This window comes from Gadus morhua, chromosome 6 (assembly GCF_902167405.1).
Source record: "Gadus morhua chromosome 6, gadMor3.0, whole genome shotgun sequence".
Taxonomy (NCBI): domain Eukaryota; kingdom Metazoa; phylum Chordata; class Actinopteri; order Gadiformes; family Gadidae; genus Gadus; species Gadus morhua.
Genome location: NC_044053.1, coordinates 10,056,800 through 10,076,945, shown reverse-complemented (window position 1 = coordinate 10,076,945; position 20,146 = coordinate 10,056,800). Strand labels below are relative to the sequence as shown.

At 49.5% G+C, this 20,146-nt stretch overlaps 1 protein-coding gene across 10 annotated transcripts in view; it reads right to left on the bottom strand.

Annotated features, from left to right (window-relative positions):
• Nucleotides 1-1,122: 1,122 nt before the first annotated feature.
• Nucleotides 1,123-20,146, bottom strand: part of fbrsl1 (fibrosin-like 1) — a 267,754-nt gene continuing 248,730 nt past the window's right edge. For 5 of the 10 annotated variants that reach the window (XM_030358557.1, XM_030358558.1, XM_030358555.1 and 2 more), the window contains 12 exons: nt 19,231-19,490; nt 17,201-17,454; nt 13,246-13,299; nt 12,923-13,018; nt 10,848-10,919; nt 10,242-10,271; nt 9,815-9,886; nt 8,861-8,993; nt 7,976-8,059; nt 6,476-6,559; nt 5,120-5,360; nt 2,362-3,664 (listed from right to left, as the gene is read on the bottom strand). In XM_030358557.1, coding sequence (XP_030214417.1) covers nt 2,362-3,664; nt 5,120-5,360; nt 6,476-6,559; nt 7,976-8,059; nt 8,861-8,993; nt 9,815-9,886; nt 10,242-10,271; nt 10,848-10,919; nt 12,923-13,018; nt 13,246-13,299; nt 17,201-17,454; nt 19,231-19,490 — 2,683 coding nt within the window. Of the gene's footprint in view, nt 3,665-5,119; nt 5,361-6,475; nt 6,560-7,975; nt 8,060-8,860; nt 8,994-9,814; nt 9,887-10,241; nt 10,272-10,847; nt 10,920-12,922; nt 13,019-13,245; nt 13,300-17,200; nt 17,455-17,698; nt 17,860-19,230; nt 19,491-20,146 lie in introns of all 10 variants that reach the window. The other 5 variants (XM_030358554.1, XM_030358556.1, XM_030358563.1 and 2 more) reach the window with 5 other exon arrangements.

Sequence of the window (20,146 nt, the reverse complement as noted above, 5' to 3'; positions counted from 1 at the left end):
AAAAATGATGTACACTAATGAGAACAGGGGTTAAGTACCCGCTGTTGACTAGATGATTAGGAATAAAAGCACACCGCGCCAAAGTGGGGCCAGCCACTGACAGATGCTACCCGTCGAGGAATATGTGGTTCAATTACCGGGCGCCTCAATTGAAAGTGATAGTGATTTAAGTCTTCCCAGTGCACAGGGTCCATTCTGACAGGCAGTCTTTTCCAGTGGGCCTTTTGAAAAACCTTGCCGGAGAGTGTGTGAGACAGAGGAGCACCATTGATTTTCAATAACATCTCCTAATGCCCTGGCCTTGGTTTGATCCACGCTGTCATTACGGCCTGATGCCCTGGGACAGGATTGGCTGGGCTCAGAGGCTCTCAGCGGCTAGATGGAGAGTCAGGGGCATTATCAAAATGAATTGGCCATCTCTGGGCAGGCAGTGAGGAGAGACCTCGTCAATAAAGCCGGACCGGGCACCTGGGTCCCCCCCCCCCCCCCATCCTCCCCGGCCCACTCCTAAAGTGCCGTCCGGTCTCATTAGCGAAACAGATGAGTTCTGGAACAAAGAGAGGAGAGTAAGAGTTGGAGGAAAGAGAGGAACCTCCACCACCTTCACCGTCCGATATCCTTCCTTCCCCCCCCACCGATGCTCCACTTAATGAGTCCAGACCGCGGGTCAATATGCCGCCGGGCTGCCGGTCAATAGCGGTTACCTGCAACACAAACACTCAAAACCTGCTTTCTTACAAAATCAATGTCCTATTAGTCCCCACCCTCTATTGCTTTCCCCAATCTCATCAATCGCCTCTGGAGAGCTCGGCAGCCCATGTATGACAGATTAAGGCTCAACGATCTGAAAGGGTTTGGGGCTCCACTCCCATCAGGCCAAGACTGCTGCTTCCATGATTTTAAAGTAATAGCTTTATACGAAATGAGCAAATACAGTAACGCCGGCGGGGCCGGGCCAAAGCACTATCGGCAAACCTATAAAGCTCTGTCTCCTCCAGCGACTTTTATGTTATTTGCGAATCAACATATCGCTCAGAAGGCTGCCGCAACACTGATCTCACCAGAGGAGCTTGGCAGCAACCGCAGCATCAGCGGCAGAGTAAATGACTAGCGAACAGCATGTCAGACATTAGGTCCAAACTTTATTCCTTACATTTTTAAACCATGAATGTTCATTTTTCATTTTTGCACGCCTAAAACTCTACTGGTTTTGTATACAAGAGTCTAAGAAAAACAACTGCACAACACCACAAGGTTGACAGAGAAAGTCCTATTGCGGCCCACTCAAAGTGTTCTTCCGTTCTGCTTGAGGCTTTGCGCTCCTGGTCCACTTTGTGACTTGGAAATCTCCTCGGTGTATAACTCCATGTATTTCCAATGGCAAATAAAAATCAAAGTTGATGCAGATCCTTTAATTGTCACCAACATCATCGTAATATCCAGGTTCTTCCACCCTCGAGATGCCTTGCGTCGCTTTGCATAGATTGCAGATGATCCTTCCAGGCCCCTGTAGGACTCTCCATCACCATGTTTCCATGACAACGACCAGGCTTCTCCATTGTACCATGGCTTTCAACAGGGAAACGTTTGATTTGAGTTTTCTTTTTCTAGAAACATTTTTAAAAAGGCTGATCAATTTACATGGCCATTTTTGCAGCGAGGAGATATCAACAAGTTATTTACACAAGTTTGCCTTAGCAGAGACTGAACCTTGACCTCATAATATATCTGCATCTGCATACCTCGAAGGCAAAACGAATCAAGGAAACAAATCGCTAATGTAACAGTGTACATTGGCATTGTTGAGGATATCTTGGTAGCACAAGGTTAAATTACTGTTGAGAAGGCGCAAACAAAAAACATCCAGTCCTTTCCGTGGGCCATAATAGATATGTCTCACCATCAACTGGGATAAATATCAAGGAAAAACAAACAAAACTGGAGTCACTGGAGCACAAATTACATACATGTCATCAAAGTGATACCTATACATGGAACAAGGATAGGAAAATGTACAAACCCATGTGAGGACCTCTCTTTTCGCACATAGCCGAAAAAAAGGTATCAGATTAATATATTAATAATTATCAAATATTTAAGTCGGCTATAAACATACTCATTTGCGTTTCTTTCCTGCCGACATAATTCGATTCAGTCCATTGAAAAGAGTCTTGGTATGTGCTTAATCAGACCCACATAGGCACCTTCTACATTGTACAATCATACCATTTCCTCCCGGATGCCAAAATCTGCTGTTCCCCGGTGACGAGGCAGCGTGTTTTGGTTCATCATTAGATTCCAAACTGGAGGCATTTAGGCTCACAAAGGCATCCGAGTCCTCTGTGTCCCGTCCTGAGGAAGCTACCGGGCCTCCACCTCTTTGGGGTTGCGGGACGGCGAGTAGTCCCGCGGGTCCTGGGTGGCGGAGGTTAGGGGCGTAGTCCTCCTGGGCGAGGCGGGCCGGACGCCGCCCGCGGGCACTAGAGGCGGCGGGGCGCTGAGCGCGGCCGTGGGGGGCGTCCTGTTGAGCAGGCCGTTGTGCCCCGTGGAGGGGCTGAGTCTGGGGTAGGGCATCCCGCCCAGGTGCTGCATGAAGGGCGCCATGTGGGGCAGGTGGCCCTCCATGGGGGACTGGTGCAGCTGGTGGAGGCGGGCCCGGTCCAGCTCCTCCCTCATGTGGATGCGCTCGCGCTCCTCCGCCTGCTGCCGCATCCTCTCGTGCTCGCGCCGCACCTCCAGCAGGTGCTCGTGGTGCTGGTAGTCGTGGGCCTCGCGCTCGCGGTACGCCCGCTCCTGCTCGTACATGCTGGGGAAGCGGTGGCTCTGTTCGGCCCGCAGCTGGAAGTCCATGCGGCGCTGCAGGTCCAGGCTGCGGTACGCCTCCCGCAGGGGGTCCCAGGGGAAGGCCTGGTGCGGCAGGCGCTCGCGGCCCGCCGCCAGGGGGCTGACCCCCATGAAGGGCGCCATGCGGGCGCGGTCCAGCACGTTGAGGCTGCCCATCTGGTGCATGGCGCTCATGGAGAGGGGCAGCGAGTGGGCCATGGGGACCCCGTGCATGCCGGCCATCTCGTTGCCGCGCTGCGGCTGCATGTGGAGCTGCTGCTGGAGAGGCGGGTGGTGGTGGTGGGGGTGTCCCACCTGAGACATGGGCACCGGGGGCGCTTGGAGCGGCGGGTGCGGGGCGGGCTCGGAGCTCACCACCATCACCTCCTGCTCCTCCTTGCGCTCCTCTTTGATCTTCATGTCGTTCTTCACCTTGTGGAGCAGGTCCATGGACGGGGGCTCCTTGCGATCGCCGTCCTTCAACGTCGGCGGGGGGCCGCCCATCATCTTCACGCCCTGCTCGCCCATCAGGCCCTTGGAGTAGGGCGAGGGGGAGCGGTGGGCGGCCTTGATGGAGTCCTCCGACGCTCGTCTCTCCATGGCGTCCTTGCCCGGGGAGCGGCTCTCCTTCACCTTGACGTCGGCCATCATGGAGGCCTCGCGGTGGCGCTCCAGCAGCTCCTTCTCGGCCTCGCGGACCCGGTCCACGCTGCCGCTGTGGTGCCGGCCCTGGTCGCTGGAGTTCTGGCTGGTGGAGCGGATCAGGTTGCTGATCTGGTAGCTGACGGGGGCCGAGGCGGGGGACGAGCGGTTGGAGTGCCGGTTGCGGTCCACAGAATCTCTGCAAGGACAGGAGGTTTCTTTAAAGGCAAGGCAACTTTATTTATATCAGACTTTTCATACATGATGCAGACTCGAAGGGCCTAACACAAAATAAGAATGATATTCCAGTTACACTGAATACAATGAATGTTGGAACAATGCTAATGCATTGTTCCAACATTCATTGCAAATCATTTTGGATGTAAAGTATGTTTAGTTTGTTTTGTTTGGTATTCACACCTCTGTTTAATTTGCGATCGCTCCACCAGGTTGAATCAAGTGTTACATTTTATGCTTTGAATTAACACTTCCCTGAAAAAGGATGATAAAAAAGGCCCTTAAGACATAAGCAATTCCTTGAAAATAGTTTTCAACCTAGAAACCCTGATTATGTAACAGGGCTCAGGAATAACACCTCCTCCTGGTGGCACTTGTGGCTCTAACTTACTCCTTTGGTGGCAATAACAAATTTGGTCGCCCCCTTTTTTCGTCGCTTTGCAGCGGTAATGGCTTGTTGTTGATCGCCTAATAGCCATCTGTGTACATTCATCTGAAAAAAGGTACTCTCTCTAAATAAATATTTTGATATTATTGCATAGGTGGTATTTCGATTTTCTACCTCCAGCGTGTCCTTCTCCTATATATTATGCGTGTGTTTTTTCTTCCCCTGCTTTTATCTTGAATAGCACTAGTGCTGACGTGCAATTTATTTAAACTTTGCACTGTTCACAAACCATCATTTTTGCCTTGTTTCGCAACTGGAACTTAAGTGTGCGTTTTTGCAATGAGAGCTCTCAAACCAGTGCTGAATACAGCCGCTCTCTAACTCCCAGCAATGGTGTGAATGCTCTTGATGGAAACAGAACACAATTAGCCCTGACACCAAGGCTGCCTACAGCCCTGTATAGCTTCAAGCATTGCTCAAAACGAGACACAAAATCGTATCTTCCGACGTGAGTTGTCTTTCTGCTACGCGACACTGCCTAACACAGTGTGCGACACGCATTCAATCTCTGCCCAGACCGAATCAGACTCAGACCGAAGGGGAAGGGAAAGCCGCGGACTTCGTCAACACACAATTACTCGTAATAATGTTATTCCAATGAAACATTGGGACCGTTTGAGAATTTAAATGGGGGAAAACGATGACATCAACAAATGTCTGCTTTGCAACGGCCCTGTTTGGAAAAAATGACCTCACATCCACATAATATATGGCAAATGCAATAATTTCCGTCGCAGTTTTGAGCCCTGAGTAATACATAATAACAACCAGCGGTAATACACGGTTAGTTTCTATTGTGCTTGAAATGCCAGACAGTTACAGGGCACCACATGCAGACGATGTCGTAATCAGACTCATTACTGTGACGGAGAAGCACTGGGAGGGAGCCCGTCCGTTCCGCAGAGGCTTCAAGCGAATCCAAAGACAACTGGGCCGTTAAAAACAATAATCCGGTCCACAACAACCCACCTGTCTTTATCCTTCTCCTCCTTCCCGACCGACGAGTCCCTCTTCTCCCTCTCGCGCTCCCTCTCGCGGTCGTGGCTGTTGGCCGAGCTGCTGCGCTCGCCGTCGGGGGCCTTGGGCCACTGCGGCGGCGTGGGGAAGGAGGGGGGCGTTCGGTGCAACCGGTTCCAGGTGTCGTGGTGCGGGCTGCCGAAGCCGCCCAGGCTGCCGGGGCCATCCTTGGGGCCGAATACGCTGTTGGAGCCTGGAGAGGAGACAAGGGAGACAGAGTCAGTGAAACGGATGAGGGCTAGGTCTTGCCATGGACCCAGAGCAAGGATAACCGACGTTCCTTCGTAGGCGTCGATCCCTCGTAATGTGCTGATTCGTTTGCAATGAATACAGAACTTCCTGTGTAAAGGAATTTGCAAAGACATTTGTTTTTTACGACCGGCGCGGAGTCATAATTGCCTCCAAGTATATTTGTGCATTGCAATCTATCCTCCTGCAATACAATTTGAATGAATCTGATCACGTTGTTACTACTGTCAACTGTCTTCTATGTGTGATTCACTCGTTGAAACGTACAGTTCACTGCTCTCCCTCTCTCTCTCTGTACTTGTACGTGCTTGCGGGCCAAAAAAGGCATCAGAATTCCCCATCCCTTCATTCACTGCTCCTGATTGTCTGTGCCCCCCAGGGCATCGGAATGGATGAAGAGCACGAGACAGAATATATAATTTTCAATAAAAACCAGGGGGAGACTCAAGCGTTCAATGGCTTGTCTATTACTCATTTCCAAGTTAACAACACACAGAGCAACTCGTCTGCCAGGGCAGAACTGCAACAGGGGACAGGACTACAGAAAGAGAGAGAGAGAGAGAGAGAGAGAGAGAGAGAGAGAGAGAGGCTTCGCCGGGATGTGCGACGAGGTAGTCCGTCGAATAATGAATAGATGAACAGAAAGCAAACAGCGGGCCTGGATGCGTTTTTTGGCAGGAGGGCCGACGGATTAGAGCCGGGCCGTTGGATGGTGGCTTGGGGATCAGGGGATGCAGAGAGAGTGTGAAGGGGTTTGGTGTTGGTGGTCCTGCCTGGGCTATTGGGCGGATTTGGCAAAGGGACGAGAACTAAGTGTCTTGGTTTTCCTTTCTCCCTGTTCTGTCTCTCCCTGCGGTCTCTCTGTCTCGCTGAGTTCCCCTGCTCTCTCAGTGCTCCAGCAACCAGGGCCATCGTCCAGGAAGGGGGGGGTGGGGGGACTAAGATAGGTATGGGTATGTTAGGGTCTGGGGTGGGAGGCTGGGTAGGTGGGTTTAGAGGGAGATGGAGGAGGGGAGCGGGAAGGAGGTGGTGGTGGTGGTGGTGGAGGCTGGCGCTTACCAAGCGTGGGGTTGCCTAATCCACCGAAGGCACTGGTTGAAAGGTTGCCGAGGCCACCAAAGGTACTGGAGCGACTGAAAGGATCTGTAAAATGCCAAACAGCGATTAGCAAAAATAAAAGGGGGGGTTGGCTACAGTAAGCCCCCCCCCCGCTACCCACCCACTCGGCTTTTCTCTTACAAGCGAGCTGTTGCTGTTTTCTTATTTTATACTGCCTGACAGATGCTGGACCCTCTCCCACTCACTACAACGGAGCAACGCGCCTCTGAACCTGCTAGGAGGCTTGTGGAGCTGCACTGCCTCATGGGAAAATGAGTTTGTTTGTTTGGTGTGTGTACTCGCTGAACTGAGCTGGGGAATGGGTTATGGTTGGGCGGGGGGAGAGTCACGGAGGGGGGGGGGGGGAGAGAGAGGCGGAGTGGATGCAGATGAAGAGCAGGCCATCTGAAAATAAAACAAGTCTCATAGAAATATAGATTGATTCATTCATTCATTATGAAAATGAAAGCATCCATCCACTCGTCCGACGATAAAGACATGAAGAGCAATGGTGAAATCATAATGTGCAACAATATTCCACCGAGGAAAAACCCTCTTGATGCCAAGTTAGCAGTTGCGTTAACAATACCCAATAAACGACGCCTCTTCTCTTTAATTTCTTCGTTTCTTAATTCCAAAATGTGTTGCCTTCCATGCTGCCAACATCTTCCTCAAACGACATTACTCCAATTATTCAGATTTTTTTAACCATGAAAGCATAAATGTTTTTAGCTACAGGCAACATGAAAATCAGCATGAGCAGCCTCAACAGCATGTGTTCGGTTATTTATAATGTATGTAAAATGTATCTCGTCTCCGTGGAACACAAACATCACCATGGTAACCAGACTTGTTCCTTTCCTTTGATTTATCCTACCTTTCATAAACAGCTGTAATACTAGGACGGCATCAGGAGTCCACCTCCAGTACATTACACATTATCATAATAAATACATTACATCTAATATGACAGGATTAGATCATGCCTTCCTTAGGTTATATAAGGATATTACTATATACATATAGTAATATCATATAGTACAATATCTTGGCTAGAGAGGAAGCTTCAGGGGTTTCCAGGGAATTTCTGAACACAATCACAGCAATTAAAGAGCTCACCTGTCTAACACCCAAATATCCCACCCCACAACCCCCCCAAGGGTTTGATTCCATTCACCGTCATGTTTTTACAAGCCCTCATTGACCGGCTTGCTTTCTGAAATCCTAATAATCATCATAATCCACAACAACAAGTTGCAGATCGACTCTTTGATCCAAAGAAGACTCACAATCCCAGCCAAACCGTTTTGAGACTTTACTATTATCACCATTGCTTTTGCATCTCCTTTCAGGTAAAGGTTGCGTGTCCAGAAGGTTGTGCGGTAGGAATAACGATAAAAATAACAACAAGTAAAGGAGTAGAGAGACGGGAAAAGAAAAACATGAGTATGGGTTACTTACACTTACCCGCCATGTGGCTAGGAGGCAGGAAGCCAGTGGGATGGGAGGCGGGGCCGTAGGGGGAGGGTGCGTGGTGGCCAGGGCCTATCAGACGGAAGATAAAAAAGAGAAACTGTGAGTATCAACCAATCAATGTGTCGTTTAATCTCTCAATTAGGCATTAAGGATAACACGTGATTAACAGGAGATAAGCAGAGGGCTTATCCGTGACCCTTGGATCCCTGTTGCTTTAGCCATGTATTTAATGTAAACAGTCTGCATTCTTCGCGACAAAAAGGCCTACTTGCTAAGTACAAACCAGATGGCGGAAAAGAATGGACTTAAAGTGAGCAGAAGAAAATTCGTCGTTTGAAATTGTCACATTTTACGACGTGTCTTGTGTGTGTCTAGATGTGAAAATCGAAGCCCTAATTCATGGGCACTTTGATGCTCTGTCAAAGCCAACCCCTTAAACTTAAAGTGGTGAATTGGCCCGTGGTTAAGATATTGTTAATGAAGGAACCAATTACACACAGGCCTATGACACACAGCGGCATAATTACCAGTAAAAGGCTGATCGCCCCGCTGTTGCCCCCCAACGCAGGGCAGAGCCGACAATTACGGGATTGAGAGTCATGCATATTCATGGCTGTCTCCCTCAACAGCAAAACATTTACCACAACAGCACTACAATTATGTGAACCCGACATGAAAGGCGCAAAACAAATGCAAAAAAAAAGAGAAAGAATCCAAAGCCCTGAATAATACCCTGGATGTGTTTTTTTTAAACAGCTGTAAAAAAGAGCTATTTCGACACGGCGGGCATACATTAATATGCGTTGATACATTTATATATGCATAAAACTCTAATGCAGATTGTGTGAGATGGGGATGGGGTCTACTGACCTGAGGGTGAGAACATGGGTCGCGCCAGGTCATGGGGGTAGGGGAACCCTGGGAAGACCCCCTGGCCTGGGGGACGGCTGAAGAGGTCCAGCTTCCCATTCATGTCCAGTTTGTGAGGGTCCAGCTGCATCTGCTGTTGTATGGAGATAGACGGAGAGACGGGGTCGAGGGAGAGGCCGAGGGAGGGAGGCCGAGAGCGGGTCAGAGAGTTAAAAAAGGGAGCGAGATGGAGAGAGAGAGGGACAGCGGGGGTCAGTGGTCAGTGAGTGAGAACGCCACTTTCAGCAACAGAGGCTTACGCTGGAGGGGCTTACGCCCCCCCTAAAGCGGCTCGGGTATCAGAGTCACGACAACAATGGCCGACGGTGTCATAACAGAACATCTGTAAGCTGATTAGGGACAGCAAAGCCCCGGGGAATTTGAGAGGGGGTGCGTGAGGGGGACGCTGTCCTTTCCCTGGGTGGGGGTCGGGGGGGGGGGGGGGCTAATGCATTAGGCGGGGTGCTCTTAGGAGCCCCCCGCCAGGTACTCTATCATCGGGGGGGCTGCGGCGGCCACCGAGCACACAGGGATCCTGTCCTTGGTGTTATTCTGTGTGTCCACTTCCCTTAATGAGTCCTTGGTAGTATTTAACTAAATTGATGGCGCATATCCCTCCCTCCCCCCTCCCCCTCCCCTCAAAACCCAACCCTGCTGACCTTCAACCCCCAGGTTAGGCCCCTGTCTGGATTGAACAGCTTTTCTATGACATTGTACCACGTGACCCACATGAGAACCATGGGGCCGGCGTTCATATGTTATATGCATAACACATATGGTATATGTAGCGGCATCAAACGCTCGACGTGAGGAAGAACAAAGTATCTGTCTACGACTAGGCCCTGGGAAAGCCAACGTTTCAAATTGCAGATCTGAAAATCTTGGTTTTCTCATTCCGCTATCCTTCTGACCCACCTTCATCTTTTGCTGATGGTGGTAGATCTGCCATGCGATCTGGACATGCACTGCACACCACTTGCCAGGTTTCTGAGAATCAGAGAGAGACCTTATGGTGAGCTCACAACCGCTTGCAATTCATCTCTTTCTTATTGTCTGGCCAAGCCAAGTTAAAAGGGGGGAGGGGGGAACTTATCGGAAGACAAAAAACAAAAACAAACAAACAAAAAAATTTAATAAAATAAAAAGCCCCAGAAAACCCAGACGCCTCTATCCGCTGACCATAATCCCAGTAGTGGCCGTCTGCCTCACTCCAAGTCCAATAAGAATTGGAGGGGATTACATACTGCATTGTGATCAGGGCTTTCTAATACAACATGGCTTATTTGTACTCTGAGGCTAGGCATGAAAGGGGTGAAGTCAAGAAGACATGACAGAAACTTACTCTGACAGACGACCTGAATGGATCTGATATCTGTACGGAGAGAGATAGAGATTGAGATTGAGAGAGAGATAGGGTGAGAGAGATAGAGAGAGACAGAGACAGAGAGAGTGATGGATGAGAGAGAGACAGAGTCATTGTTAATTTCAGAATGGAAAATCTTAGGAAGAATGTGGAATATTGGTATACATATCAATAACAAATAACACAACAAATGTTTGAATTTAAAAGAAATGTCCCTCTGTCACTGTTCATTTTCAAATTAACTTTGAATTTCGAACCCGATAGCCATGCCAATCCTACAACGTTTTCCATATGTGAACCTAGAACGGGATGATTTCGTCTCTGTTCCTACGGTGGGTTTGGTGGTTTTAAAGCCACTCTCTCACAATGTTATTACTTTGCTGCTCGATACATCCCTCAGTGAGTGAGTCGGACCCTGCTTTCAGCGGCCGGGAAGAGACTGAGAAGGTGAATACAGTTTCCCTGCATAACAACGTCTCAGAGTCGACCAGCACGGTTGTTATTGCAGTGTAGCCTTTTCTTTCTTCTCCCCAATCAGAAGAAAGTGTGTGTGACTCGGGATTCGGTATGCGAGTAGCTACTTACCCTGGGATCCTTCTGTAAGAGTGTGTGTGGTACTGCCCCTGGACGGGCTCCCACATCAATGGGATTGGATGCCTGAGAGACAGAGATAGAGACAGAGATAGAGAGACAAAGATAGAGCCCGAGATAGAGAGAGAGATAGAGAGAGAGAGGAGACAAAGGAACACAAAACATGAGCATATTGAAGATAAAAACAGCATGCACTCTAAATCTATCAATCACCAACAGACTGTTCAGGGATAAGAGATGGCCTTATGTGTAGACTCAACCCCCTAGGGTGCTGTAGGGATCCAGGTTTGATTCTGACCTACAGTCCTATGCTACATGTCATTCCCTCTCCCTTTCAACTCCATTTTCTGGATCTCTTCAATGTCCTGTCCATAAAAGTAAAAATAAACGCAACTAAATATATATTCATAGAAAAAAACGACGAGCCGGCATTAGTTTGGCCTACATTTATCCTCAGGACTAGCTCTGTAGCATCTTTCTCTCACCTAGCCGCTACCTCTACTGTAGCACTGACGTCAACGGATAGCTCTGCTGCAGTGATGCTCTGGGCCTTGAGCCAGACCACAGTGAAACAGCCCAGATCTCTCTGATTACCTCCGCTAAGTCCTTTTGAGCCCAAGTGCCTGGATCAGCCCTATTAATCCATCCCCGCATCGAGGATTGGCAGATCCAGGAAGGCGACCCATGTTATTTTCCACTGACCCCCCCCCCCCCCCCCATCACCCCCCAGCGCAGCCTCTCTTCAAGGATACTTAGGAAGGGATGGGGGGAGGGAGGGAGGGAGGGAGGCAAGGGGGGGCTTTGGACACACAAGAGCAAGGCCTGTTGTGTTGCACCAACCATCTGGAGAGGCCTCTGACAAAAGGGGACTCCTCGGTAACAGAGCCCGCTGTGAATAAGGCCAGCGGATTTAGGCCAGCTTTGATTGCTGGCTTACACCAGGGTCACAGCCACTGGGGATCTGTCAAGCAGTCCACCTCCCACACACCCCTTCTTCCCCCCCCCTCCACTGGCTGCCTAGCCACCGCAAAACACACACACACACACACACACACACACACACACACACACACACACACACACACACACACACACACACACACACACACACACACACACACACACACACACACACACACAACCACAACCGCACACACACAACCACACACACACACAGACATACAGAGCCTGTCCTTATCTTGCTCGACACGGCTTGGCGTGGAGCGGTTGGGTTCAGGCCTGTGAGAGCCAGGGCTCAGACCACCTCGGGGCCTGTGTGGATCAGAGACCTGCTTTGCATAGCCCAATTATAGGAGGAGGAGGAGAGGGGGGAGAGGGGGAGGCCTGGAGAGACTTATCGGGCCCCTGGTTCTTTCCTTCTACGTATCTGCTGTGGCTGCCACTTGCCCCCGTGGCCTGAATGTTAAGTGAGTCTTAACATTCATGCTGGGGAAATTCATGCTGATTATGCTGGCCGCTTTTTCGCCCCCACCCCCCCTCCCCCCCTTGCAATCGAAGGAGGAAAAAAAATAATCACAACAAAAAACAACCTCTGTGAAAGTGCATTAAGCTTGTGCTTAATAAGGTATGACATTACACTCTCCCGTGCACACAGACAAAGACGCAGACAAACAAAATGCTTGTGTTCATGGCTGTACCTGTGCAAGTGTCTACAACTACGAGGCCGGTAGAAGTCTGATCAGGAGGAGAGTGCACGATGTGTGCGCCTCCTCTTTATTTCTTAATGTCCCTGAGTGTGTGTGTATGTAAGTGTGCATGCTGTAGTGTGTTTTTTTTTTTATTTCCGCTTGCATCGCCTCGGCCATGCGTGGGTTGCGCTGCTGCGCGTGCTGGAGAGCGAGAGAGCGAGAGAGAGAGAGAGCGAGAGAGCGAGAGAGAGAGAGAGAGAGAGAAAGAGAGAAAGAGAGAAAGAGAGAGAGTAAAAGAGAAAGAGAGAGAGAGAGAGAGAGAGAGAGAGAGAGAGAGAGAGCGAGAGAGAGAGCGAGCGAACGAGACAGAGAGAGGAGAGTGAGTGTGGAGGAGGAGGGGTGAGGAGGCTAGGGGCTGACCTTGGGCTGGAAGGCTCCTTGCAGCGAACTGAAGGGTCCTGTGTGCGGGATCAGCGGGGGCATGCCTGGCATGGTGGGGGGGTAGGAAGGGAAGAACTGGGGAAGAGACACACACACACAAAACAGCTCCTGAACTCTGAACGCAAAATAATAGACAAATAAAACACACATACATGGAGGACTCAACGCACACACACTCACACACACACACAGCCACACGCACTTAACAAAAGGAAATTAATCTCAACGCAAAATTCAAAGCAATGGTTTTAGAATAGTTGCCTCGCCCCACAGAAGCTGGCAGTTTGAAAGAAATGACTTACGTTTGAATGTCGATGAACGAATGAATTGTCCAGTTTGGGGCCGTATTTGTCAAACTGGAAGAGAGAGAGAGAGAGAGAGAGAGAAAAAAACAAGAAAAAAGACGGGTTAGTAAAATGGGAAATTCAGAAAAAAACCATCATGTGACACCGGCCAACCTCTTCACAGAAAGGCTACTTTTAGACAGCAGATGATTCAGTCACTGCACAGAACAGGGTTGCAAACAGAGCAGAATTGGCCCTCTGGGGTGAACTGGGGTTTGGCTCGCCCCAGTCATGGGCTACCGTCAACGGCCTCAATAGATCGGCACTTCAATGGCTTCAACTGTCCGTGCACTTCGCTCCAGGGGACTGTACAACCCAAGAAGGCCCGCATGGATTTTCCAGACGAGAAAGTGGAAGGGTGTGGGTGGGGAAACCGAAGCCGGTCTACGAGAACCGTCTGAGCAACAGTCGGCCGAATTATGTTTCCATTAAACTGGAAAATTTGCAGCAATGTGAAAGTAATTGCTTGTGATTGCTATGGACGTTTTTTTTTTTTATGACAGGCAGCGGCCGTATAAAAGGAGCTCGTGTTTTAAGGAAGGGTATTTAGTAGCAAACTTGAAAAGAGATTTATAGACTGAAAACTGGGGACATTTTCTGCATGTTAAAAAAAAGAACGGAGGGAATACACAGAAATCCTCATATACGTTTGAATTTGTCTTTTTATGGCTGAAATTGGATCGGGCAGACGGCATTCGCTCCAGCTCGTGGCTAATCTGGGACAGCTCGGCGTGAAAATGGTATAACCTTGAAAGGCTGGATTTGTGTAATGAAACATTTTCTGAGGCAGAGCTTGTGACTAACTGAATAATCACAATTAGAATTTAACATGTTAAGCCTACGGTCGCCTAAAAGTCTTATGCGAGCTTTAAAGATCACGTCCTCGGCGCATGGGACTGGTTATAAATGGTTATGAAATTGAGAGCGAGCGCTAAAGAGAGAGCGAGAGACAGAGAGATGAATAGAGACTTTGTTCATCTGTATGTAAGCCAATACTGCCCTTCTTATTCGCCGCCAGAGCTAATTGCAACTGACAGTAACATATTCCGAATCCGCAAATACACAAACCATTCGCAGGTACTTTTTTTGCGGGTATTTTCGGCAGGACTTTTCTTGGCAGGCGTGCGTACGCTCTGGGTTTACATAAAGCGGCAGCGGGGGAAAACGAGGTGGGAATGAATCAGAGTTTCTGTGAGTGTGTGTTGAGTGTGAGTGAGAGCATGTCTCCAGTGTGGAGGTCTCTGGCTGTTTGCGGAGGGACTCCGGGGCATGGAAGGGGGGGTGGGGGGCTGAGTTGGGTTGGGGTTGGGGTTTGGGAGGGGTCAGAGGGGCCGGCCAGTAAAGCGGGGCCCTTTCACATCTGCACACAAAATGGCAGCCGTCGACGGAGCAGGGGGTGCAGGAGCACCAGGAGGAGTGGCGGGCGGCGGTGGGGGTGGGAGTGGGCGGGCGCCGGGCCCCTCCTGTTTTTGTCGGGGGCCGATAATGGGCCTAAATCAAACACAGACAGCCTATTGAGGGGAAACGGCGGGCCAACATCCGAGCTCATTAAACAGGTCGTCTGCCTGGTGAAGGCCCCGCTCTGTTTAATGTCCGACACCGGGAGAGGGTTACTGAACTGCTTTATGGAGCCTGTTAAAATCTCCCCGCGCCGCCGCCGCCGCCTCTCTAATTTATGGCCCTGTCACGGCTTTATCGTAAACAGCTTTGGATAATTAAAGCTTGATATTTCAACTTATAACAATTAAGGGGTGTTCCTCGCGGATCGACGTGGGGAGGGCGAGCGGGGACGCCGAGGCCATTAAGAGAGAGAGGGAGAGAGAGAGGGAGAGAGAGAGGGAGAGAGAGAGGGAGCGAGAGAGGGAGCGAGAGAGGGAGAGAGAGAGGGAGAGAGAGAGGGAGAGAGAGAGGGAGCGAGAGAGGGAGAGAGAGAGGGAGAGAGAGAGGGAGCGAGAGAGGGAGCGACGTCGGGCCGTGTTCGGTTGGCAAGGCAGCTGCTCGGGGGCGTGGAACAATAAACAAATGCAGAGGCTTCATAATTTCATTAATTACAGCCATTAGCTGAGGGCTGTAACATAGCAGAGATGACACAGGGTGTCTAGAGAGCAGACGGGGATAACAGAGAGAGAGTGGGAGAGAGAGAGAGAGAGAGAGAGAGAGAGAGAGAGAGAGAGAGAGAGAGAGAGAGAGAGAGAGTACAGGAGTATATTACATCTGCCCCTTGTGAAGAACCAGTGGCAACAAAATCCACAACAACCACACCAGCAACATTGCTCATGCTTGGGTAAGCGAGGCATTACAGAGGGTTAACACAACAGTGCGGTTATTATGGGGATGAAAGAAAAGAAGGGGGGAAAGACATCAGTTAAGTAAAAACACATTTTCAATGAAAAGAAAAAATAATAATCAGAAAAAACATTAAAGGCAACGCAATTCCCCCTCGTAATAACACAACAAAACCAAATGATTGCAAATGCGTGCGCTTGTACGTGTGTGTTGGTGTGTGTGTATGTGGCTCTATGGGCCTCATAATGGCATTATTCGCCAGAGAGGGGCAGGAAAAAAAAACACCTCTTCTTCATCTTCAAAGAGAGGCGTTGCATGAATAATGGCGGCCGTGTCTGCACCGAGCAGAGAAGGAGGAGGAGAGATCGGCGGTGCAAATCGCTGGCTGCAGCGCCATCCAAATAGTATCCGTGTTTATCTGACTCGCTGCCATAAATACCAGGGCTTTGATTCTCAATATGAAGGATTGGGGATAATCTTCAACCCCCCCCCCCCCCCCCCCCCCCCCCCCCCCCCCCCCCCCCCCCCGCCCTGCTAATGTGCCCACAGGCTCTTAATCAGGGGTGGGGACGTGATGGATCGGCTCTATTAGAGTAATGCCAAATTGCTACAAATGGGAGTCCTGTCTGAATCGACTGTCGGAGATCCCCGCGCATTTTAGATGATGGATGGAGCAGTCTGCCTCCCCCCCGCCCTCCCGCCCTCCCGCCTGCCCCCCCCCATGTGTGCTCCACCCGGCACAAACCTCGCTTTGATGACGGCGTCAGGGTGAGGTAGTAATTAGACATTACGATCAATCAGCAATTAAACAAACATCGTCAAAGCAGTTTCGGAGTGCGATGTCTCCGCTCTATTACTTTCTGCCACAAAGGGACCCGACGGCTCTGTGTGGGTGGACCAGGGGAAAAGTGGAGTGTGGTCAAAGTGCCACTTAAGGAGCCAGCATCAACACACACTACTTGGATGGAAAGCAGTGGCCATATGAAAACAATGGGGGGGGGGGGGGGGGGGAAGAAATGCCGGCAGGAATTCTCCTTATAGATCCCCAGGCAGTAAAAAATTAAGGCTCAGATGGAAGAGAGATGATTACATAAAATGACCTGTACTCTGCTGCTCAGTCTGACTGAGGAAGGAGAAGCAGTGCACTTAAAAGCGAGGTCTGTGATATGTCGGACGCTGTCGGCACAAGCGGGGCCGACACCTGCATTAGCTTTATATAGTTTGTAGTTCAACTGGTATGAAGTACACATTTCCATAGTATATGGAGCTGTAAGTGCAGTCGGATGATGGATCAAAGAGGTCAAGCCAGTTAAAGTATAAGGGGGGGAGCTAGCTAGTAGACAAAAGAACTCTGGACACGACACAGACAGATTCTATCGCGATCTACCCGGGGGGCTGGGAAGGCTATTTGCAGAAAAAAGTAGCAGTAGCAGTTCATTTTGAGGTGGGATTGCTAGGTGTGTGAGTCAGTGTGTGTGTGTGTGTGTGTGTGTGTGTGTGTGTGTGTGTGTGTTTGTGTTTGCGCCAGGGAGGAGGTGGTGAGGGGTCGGGTCCGGGACGTGAACCCTTTTGGGGCTGTGATTTCTTTCGGGGGCTTTTCTCTGGTATCGTTTTTACTCATCCTCACATTTCGGGCTTGCGCGCGCACCATGGGTGGCGCAGTGGGCGGGGCCAGTACGGCGGCCGCCTGGGGCAGACTGGCGGGGAAGGGCGTGAAGGTGTGCTGGTGCGTGTGTTGGTGCTGGTGCATGTGCTGGTGTTGGTGAAACTCGGCCCTCAGCAGCGACACGGGGGCCAGCGGAGAGGCGGGCGGCCCCCGGCCCCGCTCCGAGCTCTGAACCAGGAAGCGGTTGTTCAGCTCCTGCCTCAGGAGGTCATGCTCTGTAAGACAGGAAAGCGGGGGGGGGGGGGGGGGGGGGGGGGAGGGTGGAGGGGGGAGGCGGGGGGGCGAGGGAAAGGAGGGGAGGAGGGGGGGATGGAGCCAAAACCAAACCAAAACCAAAACAGAACAAAAATATGGAGGAGGGAGAGGAAAGGGAGGGTGGGGGGGGGGGGGCACAAGAAAAAAAAAAAGGCACGGGCGGCCAGTCAGTCTTCACAACAAAAGAAGAAAGGAAATAGTCACCTGGCATTCTCTGTTTCTCCAGCTCATGCTGTGAGGGTTTTCTACGTGGGAACTCATTGGTGGTGGTAAGAGAGTTGCCTGTGACAATGTGCCAATGAGAATCCCCGAATGAGGCTGGCAATACATGATTGGTTGGTTGAATGATATCAACAGGCTGGTATCTAAAGACAAGAGAGAACCAAGAGTCATCCCACCAGAAAACACACACACATACACACACACACACACAAGCACTGCCTCCATCAGAAAGGCAATGTGTGGCTGGTAATTATGAACACATTTCGGGAAACTGTCATCACCACTGGAAACATGGATTTATTACAGCCCAAACTGCTTATTCCCTACAGTCCTCACTGTCAGGGAGAAAAAGAAAATTACAGAAATAATATATCGTTGTTGTGGTTGCACCAGCTAAGCCGACAAAAGCGATGTGTTTTGTGTTTGAATGTCTCCAGTTGTGATGACTATCCACGTTGGATGTCTGCACAAAGACTCCAATGACCTCATCACCTAGCCAATCTTCCTACCAGCTTTGAAGGGGATTTGTGGTTACATGCCGTCTAACTCAGAGTCCAACAGAGGACTTATTTCAGGGTGTACAATGCATTTTAATGCATTCTCGGGAATCAATTGCTAGTGATGATGTATATATGCCGTATTCATTAGCTGATGAGGTCACTGGAGCACTCTAGGTAGTGCACTCCTAACTGGGTGAATTTCTAAACTGTATTTGACTCACCAAGCATGCACTGCAGTAAATCAAAAGGAATACACAGATTTTCTTGGAAAGCACAGCTTTCATAAGCATATTAGTGCTAAGTGTTGAGGGAGCATGTGCATTTAGTGCGCATAAGGTTTTGTTAAACATAAACATAAAAGTATGGCATATCCTACCATTTTGTTTCAAATATTAATATGCATACAGAGCACAAACAAAGAAAGGCTCTTATGATAATACTGTATATTCCTTTCAAACTTAAACATGTTCAATATATGGGAAAAATCAGTATGGGAGTGCACAAACAATAACAACATTAACCATGCACTATATAAGACATTACAATGAGTATACCTTTCTAGTACACAGGCTCTACACATGTTGAGTAATTGTTTTCGTAATACTGAAATTATCCCTCTGAGTACATCAGCAGAAGCTGTTACGTCCAAGATCAGTAAACGATATTGTTTTCTAAAGTGTATTGCTAGCTTAGCTCATCTCGAGGCATTAGAAATGAAATATTTTGTGTTACGTGTCTATATAAATAGACTACAGAGAATAAAGTTCTCGATGAAGAGAGAAAAAATTGCTCAGACACTTGCTGTGTCAGTTTGTGTGCGATGCATTCATAAACGATGCATGCATTTCCCATCCCTGATTATCGATTCAAATGTGAGAGTGGCCACAACCGGGTGTTCGTCTGAGATAGCTTGTACACAAGACCTACGATCTATTTATAGCTACCAACTACTCTCCGCTTATCAGTGCATGCTGCTAACTAGCGTGCTGCCAGCCAGCAGGTGTGTGTGCTCACCTGGGTAGGGGGTGCCGGCAGGGTGCCCAGGGACGACAAGGCTGTTGGTGGGTAAGGTTGGCGGGGGTTGCAGTTGGGCAGGGTTTGCGAACATGGCCGGATGGCGATGTGAGGGGCTCCGTAAGGAGGAATAGTGCGAGGTAGAGAGGTTGGCTATGGACAGGGGCAGGGCGGGGGCGGCTGAGGGCAGCCCACCGAGGTGGTGGTGGGGGGACGGGGGCAGGTGGTGCTTGGAGAGCCCCACTGGACTGCCTCTGTGGCTGCAGGGGGGGGACAGGAACAGGGGAAGAGGTTAGCTCATGCTATACAGGATAAACATTAGCATATCGGTCGGATAGTTGATGTAAATTAGCATAGCTACGGCCTCGTTGATTATGCGTTTATCGTTACTTGCTCATTGATATATATTAGCATAGTTAGTGTCTCACTTATTATCATTAGCATAGGTACTGTCTCTTTGACATATATGTTAGCATCGTTGCTATCTCAATGATATATTTGATCCATAGCTACTGGATCTCCAATATACATTATACCGTCAATCAGTGAGATATGCTAGCATAGTTACAATCTCATTAATATAAAATAGCTACTATCTCACTGACAATTCATCAGCATAGCTAGCTACCCGCTCACTGATATACAACAGCATGGGTACTGTCTCCTTTAAATACGTTCTCACTGATAACGCACCGTTTTTAGGTTACCAATATTGACATTTATGAATTATTCAGTGTTTGTAATTTTCACATAACCTAATAATAATAATAGTGATCCCAAAGGACTATATTGTATTAATATTAGCATTGTAGCACAGTTCCCTATATTACCTTCTGCATTGCGCCGAGGGGCACTAATCAAAGCAAACAGGCAAGTAGTTGTGCATGAAACAGGTGACACAGTTCTTCATGCAGGA